This window comes from Ascaphus truei, chromosome 1, assembly GCF_040206685.1.
Source record: "Ascaphus truei isolate aAscTru1 chromosome 1, aAscTru1.hap1, whole genome shotgun sequence".
NCBI lineage: Eukaryota > Metazoa > Chordata > Amphibia > Anura > Ascaphidae > Ascaphus > Ascaphus truei.
In genome coordinates, this window is record NC_134483.1 from 17,229,750 (window position 1) to 17,242,963 (window position 13,214).

At 53.6% G+C, this 13,214-nt stretch overlaps 1 protein-coding gene across 2 annotated transcripts in view; it reads left to right on the plus strand.

Annotated features, from left to right (window-relative positions):
* Window positions 1-13,214, plus strand: part of NOL6 (nucleolar protein 6) — a 104,135-nt gene that overhangs the window by 36,363 nt on the left and 54,558 nt on the right. For both annotated transcript variants that reach the window (XM_075583282.1, XM_075583222.1), the window contains exons 7-10: window positions 2,065-2,228; window positions 5,036-5,156; window positions 9,198-9,256; window positions 9,518-9,619. In XM_075583282.1, the coding sequence (XP_075439397.1) occupies window positions 2,065-2,228; window positions 5,036-5,156; window positions 9,198-9,256; window positions 9,518-9,619 (446 nt within the window). The remainder of the gene's footprint in view (window positions 1-2,064; window positions 2,229-5,035; window positions 5,157-9,197; window positions 9,257-9,517; window positions 9,620-13,214) is intronic.

The following is a 13,214-nucleotide window of genomic DNA, read 5'->3' on the forward strand; positions in this document are numbered from 1 at the left end:
ACTAATAGTAATTTCCAGGCTAGTGATCGGCACTAATAGTAATTTCCAGGCTAGTGATCGGCACTAATAGTAATTTCCAGGCTAGTGATAGGCACTAATAGTAATTTCCATGCTAGTGATCGGCACTAATAGTAATTTCCATGCTAGTGATCTGCACTAATAGTAATTTCCAGGCTAGTGATCGGCACTAATAGTAATTTCCAGGCTAGTGATCGGCACTAATAGTAATTTCCATGCTAGTGATCGACAGTAATCGTAATTTCCATGATAGTGATCGGCACTAATAGTAATTTCCAGGTTAGTGATCGGCACTAATAGTAATTTCCAGGCTAGTGATCGGCACTAATAGTAATTTCCAGGCTAGTGATCGGCACTAATAGTAATTTCCAGGCTAGTGATCGGCACTAATAGTAATTTCCAGGCTAGTGATCGGCACTAATAGTAATTTCCATGCTAGTGATCGGCACTAATAGTAATTTCCAGGCTAGTGATCGGCACTAATAGTAATTTCAGGCTAGTGATCGGCACTAATAGTAATTTCCAGGCTAGTGATCGGCACTAATAGTAATTTCCAGGCTAGTGATCGGCACTAATAGTAATTTCCAGGCTAGTGATCGGCACTAATAGTAATTTCCATGCTAGTGATCGGCACTAATAGTAATTTCCAGGCTAGTGATCTGCACTAATAGTAATTTCCAGGCTAGTGATAGGCACTAATAGTAATTTCCAGGCTAGTGATCGGCACTAATAGTAATTTCCAGGCTAGTGATCGGCACTAATAGTAATTTCCATGCTAGTGATCGGCACTAATAGTAATTTCCATGCTAGTGATCGGCAGTAATAGTAATTTCCAGGATAGTGATCGGCACTAATAGTAATTTCCATGCTAGTGATCGGCACTAATAGTAATTTCCAGGCTAGTGATCGGCACTAATAGTAATTTCCAGGCTAGTGATCGACAGTAATCGTAATTTCCATGATAGTGATCGGCACTAATAGTAATTTCCAGGATAGTGATCGGCACTAATGATAATTTCCAGGTTAGTGATCGGCACTAATAGTAATTTCCAGGTTAGTGATCGGCACTAATAGTAATTTCCAGGTTAGTGATCGGCACTAATAGTAATTTCCAGGCTACTGATCGGCACTAATAGTAATTTCCAGTCTAGTGATCGGCACTAATAGTAATTTCCAGGCTAGTGATCGGCACTAATAGTAATGTGCAGGCTAGTGATCGGCACTAATAGTAATTTCCAGGCTAGTGATCGGCACTAATAGTAATTTCCAGGCTAGTGATCGGCACTAATTGTAATTTCCAGGCTAGTGATCGGCACTAATTGTAATTTCCATGCTAGTGATCGGCACTAATAGTAATTTCCAGGCTAGTGATCGGCAATAATAGTAATTTCCAGACTAGTGATTGGCACTAATAGTAATTTCCAGGCTAGTGATCGGCACTAATAGTAATTTCCAGGCTAGTGATCGGCACTAATAGTAATTTCCAGGCTAGTGATCGGCACTAATAGTAATTTCCAGGCTAGTGATCGGCACTAATAGTAATTTCCAGGCTAGTGATCGGCACTAATAGTAATTTCCAGGCTAGTGATCGGCACTAATAGTAATTTCCATGCTAGTGATCGGCACTAATAGTAATTTCCAGGCTAGTGATTGGCATTAATAGTAATTTCCAGGCTAGTGATCGGCACTAATAGTAATTTCCAGGCTAGTGATCGGCACTAATAGTAATTTCCAGGCTAGTGATCGGCACTAATAGTAATTTCCATGACTTTCACACAAAGTCCGCGGTCTCGCGTTTTGCCGCTGAATTTACGGCAGCTATAAACTTAAACTTAAAGTGATCCATGATAAATGGCTAAGCACCCGAGTGTGACACACCGTGCTCACATGCACTTCATTACCCAGAATCCCTGGCGGCAGTGGTAGCATTGGATGCTAAGAGATAACGGGGAAAGGCGGGGCTGCGGACTGGTCCGGGACGCGAAGGCGTTTTTCTTTGCTTTACATCAGGGAGACCACCCTCTTGTGTGTTTTTTATCTGTGCAGGTCCCAGCGAGCCCCCCACCCCTCACTACAACAACTCCGTCCTGTGTGACCTGGCCCTGGAGCACCATTTGCACCACCTGTCCAGCGCCGCCGCCGACTTCCCGGGCATGAAGGACGGGATCTCTATCCTCAAAGTCTGGCTGCACCAGCGGCAGCTCGACAAGGTAACGATATACGTACGCGCTGAAGCAGGCGCTGGTCGGGGAGGGGGGTGACCTTTTTTGAATCCCTGTGTCGGCTATTTGTGCATTTGACCACGCTACTCCCTCTCCCTGTTCTCCCGGCACGATAATTAGAGTGTCAGCTCTTCGGGCAAACTGACGTGTGCAAAATTCTACCCCTAGGGCTGTGTGTTATTGAAGAAGAAACGTACGTTTAAAAATAAATCTTAAGAAATAAAATGAGTATGCGGGGCTCTAGATCAGTGGTTCCCAACCTTTTTTGGTTAAGGAAACCCATGTGAAATTCTGAGGAACCCCAACCCTCTCTAATAGCGCGCCTGAGATCAGATGCATTGTAAGGAACCCCAACCCTATCTAATAAAGCGCCTGAGATTAGATGCATTGTAAGGAACCCCAACCCTCTCTAATAGCGTGTCTGAGATCAGATGCATTGTAAGGAACCCCAACCCTCTCTAATAGCGTGTCTGAGATCAGATGCATTGTAAGGAACCCCAACCCTCTCTAATAGCGTGTCTGAGATCAGATACATTGTAAGGAACCCTCTCTAATAGTGTGTCTGAGATCAGATGCATTGTACGGAGCCCCAACCCTCTCTAATAGCGCGCCTGAGATCAGATTCGTTGTAAATTCTTCTTTATTTGGTACAATTTTAAAATGACCAGCAAATTGCAGTGAACCCTTTAGTGACGCCCGGGAACCGAAGTTACCTAGGAACCCTGGTTGAAAAACACTGGTCTGGATAGATGTTTACAAACCTCGCGGCAAAGAGTTTTCTCCCGATTATCTGTTGTTTGGGACGTAATGTTACAAGAAGCAAGCAGCGGAGTTATGGAAGAAAGTGGGGGAGGGTGATCGGTAGAAACTAGATGGGCATCAACAGGTCCAGCTTGATTGCAGTGCCACTGCACCAAGCCCCGCGCTCTCCCCCACAACAATTAAACTGATTGCGGGGGGAGAGCGCGGGACCCTTGACTCTCCCACCTTCTCCTTCGCCTCCCCTTCCTGCAGAGGGTCGCATCATGGCGCCATGACAACGGGGTGTCACATGCCGTCACGCTGCATCACACGGGGCACCCAGTGGCGCCATTTGACATTGCGGCGCCATGAGACCCACTGCAGGAAGAGACGGTGAAGGAGAAGGTAAGTGGTCGCACACCGAGACCCGCAATATTACCGTCCGGCCCTGGGTGTGTCGTCACAGTGCCGGAGGGAAGCGCACTCTACTGAAAGGAAGCACGTTGGGGTCTCCGCGCGAGGAAGTGAGTGTGCGCTCACGGAGTAGTATTAAGTAGTATAAAATTCAGTGTAAGTCTCTCTGTAGTGGTGTACGGTGCGTCTTCCCTTTAAGGTTTCCTCTTTTAACAGTTTTCAACGGGGCACCCCCCCATACTCCTGGTAATAGAAACTTTAATGAAATAATTAAAAGTATTAAATAAAATCCAATGCACTCACAAGTGTGTAAGTAAGAAATGGCCTCCATCATCACGTTGGTCTAACGTTTACCACTGTTTTTATGCCAATCTAAAACGGCGCTGTTCCATGAAGGGGACGGGCGATTCTTATCAAACTATTCAGTAAGAAAGATGTATTCCTAGAGACGCCTGCGCTCCCCGCCTCCTGGTGTAATGGAGCCAGGAAGTGCCCTTTTATACATCATTGGGAAGACCTCGTCTGGAACGCTATGTTCCGTTCTGGAGAACACCTCTCTCCTGGAGAGAACACCTCTCTCCTGGAGAGAACACCTCTCTCCTGGAGAGAACACCTCTCTCCTGGAGAGAACACCTCTCTCCTGGAGAGAACACCTCTCTCCTGGAGAGAACACCTCTCTCCTGGAGAGAACACCTCTCTCCTGGAGAGAACACCTCTCTCCTGGAGAGAACACCTCTCTCCTGGAGAGAACACCTCTCTCCTGGAGAGAACACCTCTCTCCTGGAGAGAACACCTCTCTCCTGGAGAGAACACCTCTCTCCTGGAGAGAACACCTCTCTCCTGGAGAGAACACCTCTCTCCTGGAGAGAACACCTCTCTCCTGGAGAGAACACCTGGTGGTGGGACTAAGAGGGGACAATATAATGGTGCGTGTGCAACATCAAAAACCGTATCGGGGAAAACTGAATGAGCGTAACATATTACAGCTTAGAGGGAGAGAAACGGTCTGAGACGAGCTGGCGGCCGACTCCAATTCTCAAGGGCCACCAACAGGTCTGGTTTTCAGGATATCCCTGCTTCAGCATAGGTTTGAGCCACCTGTGCTGAAGAGCTACCTGTGCTGTCTTCGACTGAGCCACTGATTGAGCCACCTGTGCTGAAGCAGGGATATCCAAAAAAAACTGACCTGTTTGGGGTTCTTGAACCCCTGTATTAAAGAAACAGCTGTCTGTGAGTAGGGTTACGGGCCTTGCACTTCTTTACCCCAGGCTGCGCTGTCAATGCTGTGCAATGCGGCAGGCAGAAGCTTATAGGGATCCATGCTAAAATGGATAAGAAGCAAAGAGTGACTCACTGTGCCATTACCCAGAATCCCTGGCTGCAGTGGAAGCATTGTTTGCTAAGAGATAATGGGGAAAGGCAGGGTTGTGCTCACAAGTGGGAGTTTTATTTGCAGGTCAGGTTTTTGGGATATCCCTGCTTCAGCACAGGTGGCTCAATCAGTGGCTGCAGGTGAAGCCCAGAGGGCTGCGCGTTGCCCACCAATGATAGATTGTTTCTACAGTGTGGCTTTATCCTGAAGATTACCTCATAACGCGGGTTTCCTTCTCCCCCCCCCCCCCGCCCACCTCTTCCCCCAGGGTTCTGGCTGTTTTAATGGTTTCGTGGCCTCGATGCTCGTGGCATACCTGCTCTCCAAAAACAAGATCAACAAGATGATGAGCGGGTACCAGGTGCTGCGCAATGCTCTGCAGTTCCTGGGTAAGCATGAGGAGGCTTTATTTCAATGTGTGCATTTTATTTATTTATAAAACGTGTTACCAGGAAGTGATACACTGAGAGTTGCAGCTCGTTTTCCCTGGGCACAGAGTTAGGACGGCAGATACATGGTTACAAATACATAGTTACATTAAGGGTTATACATTATATACAAGACATTGCGTGCACAATTAGAGATAATATATATTATAGGCGTATGTAACAGTTACAGACCAGGTTAAAATGTGAGACAGCTTTAGTTTTGAAATAATTTAGACTGGTGGTGGATGTGAGAGTCTCCGGTATACTGTTCTAGTTTTAGGGTGCACGGTAAGAGAAGGAGGAGCGGCCGGATACTTTGCTGAGCCTTGGGACCATGAATAGTCTTTTGGAGTCTGATCTCAGGTGATAAGTGCTGCATGGGGTAGGGGTGAGGAGCTTGTTCAGGTAGCTGGGTAGCTTGCCCAGAAAGTATTTGAAGGCAAGACAGGAAAGGTGAACTTTGCGCCTAGACTCAAGTGATGGCCAATCTAGTTCTTTGAGCATTTCGCAGTGATGTGTGTTGTAGTTGCATTGGAGAAAAAAACGGCATATTGAATTGTAGAGGGCGTCAAGTTTACTAAGGTGGGTTTGAGGTGCCAAGCCATATACTATGTCTTCATAGTCAATAATTGGCATTAGCATCTGCTGTGTGATACGCTTTCTGACCAGGAGACTTAGGGAGGATTTGTTCCTGTAAAGTACCCCTAGTTTGGCATAGGTTTTGGATGTCAGGGTATCAATGTGCATCCCGAATGTTAAACGGGAGTCAAACCATATGCCCAGGTATTTAAAACTAGTAACAGGAGTTAGGGTGGTGTTAGTGTTGGTTCTGATCTGGAGCTCAGTCGCTGGAAGCTTTAAAAATGTAGTCTTGGTCCCAAATACCATTGTTACAGTCTTGTCAGTGTTTAAAAACAGTTTGTTTTGGGAAATCCAGTTTTGAAGTCTCAAAAAGTTAGATTGAAGTATGTGTTCAAGTACTTGCATATCTATGCACGCAAATGTATGTATGTATGTATGTATGTGTTACACATGCAACAGTGTATATGTGGTAGAAACTATTCAGGCCTTGAAGAAATTGGGTGTTCCGTAATCGCCAGTGACCCTGACTTTTAAAACAATATTTATGGGACCAGTTCTTCCCCATGAGGTGTAATACAGAACGGCGTTTGTTCCAAAGGGAGGTGCTTGTGGGTTCACAGACCCTCTGTATTGGGGTTTAAATAAAGCTGCAGACCAAGCAATATCCTACATTTGTGTGTTTTTTTTTTTAATAACTCTGTTCTGTACTGTGAGAAAATACTTGCAGCATTTTTTTAAACAACTCAATGACATTTTAATTTATTATAATGTAACAAGCATTTTTGTTTCTATAGCAACCATTTACAAAGTCACATCCCCTTCCTCTTCTGAAACAGGCTCTGGCACACCCCTTTTTGAGCCCTACCCTCTATCTAACAGTGCACCAATTGTATCTAGTGACTCCCTGGTCATATGATCTTCCCCACAGAACTTTGCATCTTTTAGTCCTCGTCTGCTGCACTGACGGCCATTTAGTAAACCCCCGAGCCGAATGTTCGCTGATCGGCAACTTAGCCAATTACTTATCATTGTGTGGATTGTATTGATGCACGTATTAAAGGGGAAAAAAATAAAATGTCAAATAAAACGGCAGCTTGGGCGGCTGCTTTAAAGTATGATCACTCCAGTCCTCTTTAGATGGGGTGTTCTGCCCAGGTGCGGACTCCACGCGAGGATTCTACTTGGAGTCTAAATGTGTATATTTAAGCCTCATGTTGTGTTTGGGTTGGGCTAATTCTGAAATAATAATGTTCTATGCATCCGGGAATGTATTTGCACAATCCTCGGGGTTTGTGATATGAACAATATATTCCTTGTTACATATTTATGACGGGAGGAATTGCTTTATTTTTATTTGTAAGTATGAAACGCCTCGGGTTACAGGGGGGTATTTATTAGGGGAGGGGGGCGGACTTCATTTGGAGAGAGACTATTGCGACCGCCCCGCGTCCCAACAGCGGTGTGCAGGCGGGGTAGCGTATCCATGCTGCTGTATCGGTTTTTAGGTTTGGGGCAGTAACCAATTAAAAAAAAAAAATGTTTTCCTTTTGTAATTATTATTCAATAAAACAAAGATTTGAAGTGTTATTACAACGACTGCCCCCGCGCTGCTCTCCCCCCCGCGCTGCTCTCTCCCCTCCGCGCTGCTCTCTCCCCTCCGCGCTGCTCTCTCCCCTCCGCGCTGCTCTCTCCCCTCCGCGCTGCTCTCTCCCCCCCCGCGCTGCTCTCTCCCCCCCGCGCTGCTCTCTCCCCCCCGCGCTGCTCTCTCCCCCCCGCGCTGCTCTCTCCCCCCGCGCTGCTCTCTCCCCCCCGCGCTGCTCTCTCCCCCCCGCGCTGCTCTCTCCCCCCCGCGCTGCTCTCTCCCCCCCGCGCTGCTCTCTCCCCCCGCGCTGCTCTCTCCCCCGCGCTGCTCTCTCCCCCGCGCTGCTCTCTCCCCTCGCGCTGCTCTCTCCCCCGCGCTGCTCTCTCCCCCGCGCTGCTCTCTCCCCCCGCGCTGCTCTCTCCCCCCGCGCTGCTCTCTTCCCCCGCGCTGCTCTCTCCCCCCCGCGCTGCTCTCTCCCCCCCGCGCTGCTCTCTCCCCCCCGCGCTGCTCTCTCCCCCCCGCGCTGCTCTCTCCCCCCCGCGCTGCTCTCTCCCCCCCGCGCTGCTCTCTCCCCCCCGCGCTGCTCTCTCCCCCCCGCGCTGCTCTCTCCCCCCCGCGCTGCTCTCCCCCCCGCGCTGCTCTCCCCCCCCCCGCGTTGCTCTCCCCCCCCCCGCGTTGCTCTCCCCCCCCCCGCTGCTCTCTCCCCCCCGCGCTGCTCTCTCCCCCCCGCGCTGCTCTCCCCCCCCGCGCTGCTCTCCCCCCCCCGCGCTGCTCTCTCCCCCCCCGCGCTGCTCTCTCCCCCCGCGCTGCTCTCTCCCCCCCGCGCTGCTCTCTCCCCCCCGCGCTGCTCTCTCCCCCCCGCGCTGCTCTCTCCCCCCCGCGCTGCTCTCTCCCCCCCGCGCTGCTCTCTCCCCCCCGCGCTGCTCTCTCCCCCCGCGCTGCTCTCTCCCCCCCGCGCTGCTCTCTCCCCCCGCGCTGCTCTCTCCCCCCGCGCTGCTCTCTCCCCCCGCGCTGCTCTCTCCCCCCCGCGCTGCTCTCTCCCCCCCCCCGCTGCTCTCTCCCCCCCCGCTGCTCTCCCCCCCCCGCTGCTCTCTCCCCCCCCCCCCGCGCTGCTCTCCCCCCCCGCGCTGCTCTCCCCCCCCCGCGCTGCTCTCCCCCCCCGCGCTGCTCTCCCCCCCGCGCTGCTCTCCCCCCCCCCCGCGCTGCTCTCCCCCCCCCCCCGCGCTGCTCTCCCCCCCCCCCCCGCGCTGCTCTCCCCCCCCCCGCGCTGCTCTCCCCCCCCCGCGCTGCTCTCCCCCCCCCGCGCTGCTCTCCCCCCCCCGCGCTGCTCTCTCCCCCCCGCGCTGCTCTCTCCCCCCCGCGCTGCTCTCTCCCCTCCCGCGCTGCTCTCCCCCCCGCGCTGCTCCCCCCCCCCCGCGCTGCTCTCTCCCCCCCGCGCTGCTCTCTCCCCCCCGCGCTGCTCTCTCCCCCCCGCGCTGCTCTCTCTTCTCCCCCCCCGCTGCTCTCTCTTCTCCCCCCCCGCTGCTCTCTCTTCCCCCCCCCCCGCTGCTCTCTCTTCTCCTCCCCCCCGCTGCTCTCTTCTCCTCCCCCCCGCTGCTCTCTCTTCTCCTCCCCCCCGCTGCTCTCTCTTCTCCCCCCCGCTGCTCTCTCTTCTCCCCCCCGCTGCTCTCTCCCCCCCCCCGCTGCTCTCTCTTCTCCCCCCCCCCCCGCTGCTCTCTCTTCTCACCCCCCCGCTGCTGCTCTCTTTTCTCTCCCCCCCCGCTGCTCTCTCCCCCCGCGCCAATGTAAACGGCAGTCGGACTACACTAACTATCTGAGTGTCTTGTGTGTTTGTGCAGCCACCACAGACCTGGCTGTTAACGGGATAACATTGTCGAAAATGTCCGTCGCTTCCCTGGTAAGTGCCGAGTATATCAGTGTTTTTTTTTTTTAATTGCGCGTGAACCTTTAACTCCTTCAGTGCTGAGCGAGCCTGTAATCCACTTGCCACAGATCTATTCTCTCTGGTTATAGTCACGCTCACCCTTGGGGCACCGCATTAATCCATAGAGTGTTTTTGACCTTGGGTGCCCCTTCCAGTGGGTGTCATTATGACCTGTGGGCGTCTGTACTGAGGGTGATGTCACTCGCTGACGTGCTTTCTGCGTTTATCCCCCAGCCGTCCCTGGAAGATTTTCACCAAGCCTTTGAAGTTGTGTTCGTCGGTCCGCTGGGACTTGTGAATCTGTGCGCGGACATGACTGCCAGCACATACAGACAGGTAACTCTTCGACGCGCAGGAGGGCGTCTCGCCGTTGTTGCGCTGAGGGCCTAAAACAATAGGAACAGGAGTCCCTGCCCCGAAGAGCTTACACTCTAAATTTGCTTGCAAGTTTAGTACACGCTGCTGCCTTGCATTTGCCCTGTAACACTTTTTGGAGAAAATAAGTCATTTAACGCACATCGCTTGTTTGTTTTTGTCAATGACCTCCCCCTTTGTTTTTTACATATGAGAAGCGTAGTATTGTTAGCAGTAGAATATATTCGCATTTATATCTGCTGGTGAGGCATATGACGACGATGGCCTCCATTACTCTAGAGCCGCCGATGGGAGCCTGCGGTGCGGCGATCCCAGTAGGATGGCGTTCTGTCTTTGAAATGCATTGCTGCCCCTTCTGGCAGTGAAAGGGTTATTTAATATAGAAAAACAAAACGACGACTGCTGCCGATTCCACAACGCCGCAGGGAGAGGCCAGTCCGTCCCCGGGGAGAGGCCAGTCCGTCCCCCGGGGAGAGGCCAGTCCGTCCCCCGGGGAGAGGCCAGTCCGTCCCCCGGGGAGAGGCCAGTCCGTCCCCCGGGGAGAGGCCAGTCCGTCCCCCGGGGAGAGGCCAGTCCGTCCCCCGGGGAGAGGCCAGTCCGTCCCCCGGGGAGAGGCCAGTCCGTCCCCCGGGGAGAGGCCAGTCCGTCCCCCGGGGAGAGGCCAGTCCGTCCCCCGGGGAGAGGCCAGTCCGTCCCCCGGGGAGAGGCCAGTCCGTCCCCCGGGGAGAGGCCAGTCCGTCCCCCGGGGAGAGGCCAGTCCGTCCCCCGGGGAGAGGCCAGTCCGTCCCCCGGGGAGAGGCCAGTCCGTCCCCCGGGGAGAGGCCAGTCCGTCCCCCGGGGAGAGGCCAGTCCGTCCCCCGGGGAGAGGCCAGTCCGTCCCCCGGGGAGAGGCCAGTCCGTCCCCCGGGGAGAGGCCAGTCCGTCCCCCGGGGAGAGGCCAGTCCGTCCCCCGGGGAGAGGCCAGTCTCCCCCCCCCCCGGGGAGAGGCCAGTCTCCCCCCCCCCCCCCCCGGGTAGAGGCCAGTCTCCCCCCCCCCCCCCCCCCCCCGGGTAGAGGCCAGTCTCCCCCCCCCCCCCCCCCCCGGGTAGAGGCCAGTCTCCCCCCCCCCCCCCCCCGGGTAGAGGCCAGTCTCCCCCCCACCCCGGGGAGAGGCCAGTCTCCCCCCCACCCCGGGGAGAGGCCAGTCTCCCCCCCACCCCGGGGAGAGGCCAGTCTCCCCCCCACCCCGGGGAGAGGCCAGTCTCCCCCCCACCCCGGGGAGAGGCCAGTCTCCCCCCCACCCCGGGGAGAGGCCAGTCCCCCCCCCCCCGGGTAGAGGCCAGTCCCCCCCCCCCCCCCCCCCGGGGAGAGGCCAGTCCCCCAATATAATGGGGAGCGGCTGAATCCGTAGGACTATATGTATTTTTTGTATTGCACCAACATATTCTATAGTGCAGGTGGGGGAGAGAGGTCAGTAACATTGTATAACAAGAGTACAGAGTGAGGATAGGAAGGAGGTTCCTCCCCCAAGAAGCGTCTGCGCGTCTCTGCGCGTCTCTGCGCGTCTCTGTGCGTCTGTGCGGGGAAGAAGAGGCTTAGATGTCCATTTCCGGCCTCTGAGTTCTAAGATAAGGTTCTAAGATAAAAGGGAAAGGAAGTTGTGCTGTGTTAGCCTTCTTGAAAAAGTATGTTTACCGCTTGCTTGTGATATCAGGGAGTCTTTTATCGCAAGAGCGAAATCGGGAGTAGCGTATGGAGGAAAACGAAGTTCAGTGTTTGCCATGATAAGTTTGAGATGGTAACGAGTAGATGATGGTAGGAAGACAGCTGGTGACAGGAGAGGTAGGTTTGGGAATCCTCATCATAGAGGTGATGGTGAAAACCGAATGACTATTCATTTTCCAAGTGATGCAGCGTGAATGGAGAAGAGTAAAGGTTCTAGCCCAGAGCCGTGGGGTAACACGGAGGGACAGTGTGAATGGGGAAGAGTAAAGGTTCTAGCACAGAGCCGTGGGGTTCTCGGAGGGACAGTGTGAATGGAGAAGAGTAAAGGTTCTAGCACAGAGCCGTGGGGTTCTCGGAGGGACAGTGTGAATGGAGAAGAGTAAAGGTTCTAGCCCAGAGCCGTGGGGTAACACGGAGGGACAGTGTGAATGGGGAAGAGTAAAGGTTCTAGCACAGAGCCGTGGGGTAACACGGAGGGACAGTGTGAATGGGGAAGAGTAAAGGTTCTAGCCCAGAGCCGTGGGGTAACACGGAGGGACAGTGTGAATGGAGAAGAGTAAAGGTTCTAGCCCAGAGCCGTGGGGTAACACGGAGGGACAGTGTGAATGGGGAAGAGTAAAGGTTCTAGCCCAGAGCCGTGGGGTAACACGGAGGGACAGTGTGAATGGGGAAGAGTAAAAGTTCTAGAACAGAGCCGTGGGGTAACACGGAGGGACAGTGTGAATGGGGAAGAGTAAAGGTTCTAGCCCAGAGCCGTGGGGTAACACGGAGGGACAGTGTGAATGGGGAAGAGTAAAGGTTCTAGCCCAGAGCCGTGGGGTCTGCGGAGGGACAGTGTGAATGGAGAAGAGTAAAGGTTCTAGCCCAGAGCCGTGGGGTATCACGGAGGGACAGTGTGAATGGGGAAGAGTAAAGGTTCTAGCCCAGAGCCGTGGGGTAACACGGAGGGACAGTGTGAATGGAGAAGAGTAAAGGTTCTAGCCCAGAGCCGTGGGGTTCTCGGAGGGACAGTGTGAATGGGGAAGAGTAAAGGTTCTAGCACAGAGCCGTGGGGTCCGCGGAGGGACAGTGTGAATGGAGAAGAGTAAAGGTTCTAGCCCAGAGCCGTGGGGTAACACGGAGGGACAGTGTGAATGGGGAAGAGTAAAGGTTCTAGCCCAGAGCCGTGGGGTAACACGGAGGGACAGTGTGAATGGGGAAGAGTAAAGGTTCTAGCCCAGAGCCGTGGGGTAACACGGAGGGACAGTGTGAATGGGGAAGAGTAAAGGTTCTAGAACAGAGCCGTGGGGTAACACGGAGGGACAGTGTGAATGGGGAACAGTAAAGGTTCTAGCACAGAGCCGTGGGGTCCGCGGAGGGACAGTGTGAATGGAGAAGAGTAAAGGTTCTAGCCCAGAGCCGTGGGGTAACACGGAGGGACAGTGTGAATGTGGAAGAGTAAAGGTTCTAGCCCAGAGCCGTGGGGTAACACGGAGGGACAGTGTGAATGGAGAAGAGTAAAGGTTCTAGCCCAGAGCCGTGGGGTAACACGGAGGGACAGTGTGAATGGGGAAGAGTAAAGGTTCTAGCCCAGAGCCGTGGGGTAACACGGAGGGACAGTGTGAATGGGGAAGAGTAAAGGTTCTAGCCCAGAGCCGTGGGGTAACACGGAGGGACAGTGTGAATGGAGAAGAGTAAAGGTTCTAGCCCAGAGCCGTGGGGTAACACGGAGGGACAGTGTGAATGGGGAAGAGTAAAGGTTCTAGCCCAGAGCCGTGGGGTAACACGGAGGGACAGTGTGAATGGGGAAGAGTAAAGGTTCTAGAACAGCCGTGGGGTAACACGGAGGGACAGTGTGAATGGGGAAGAGTAA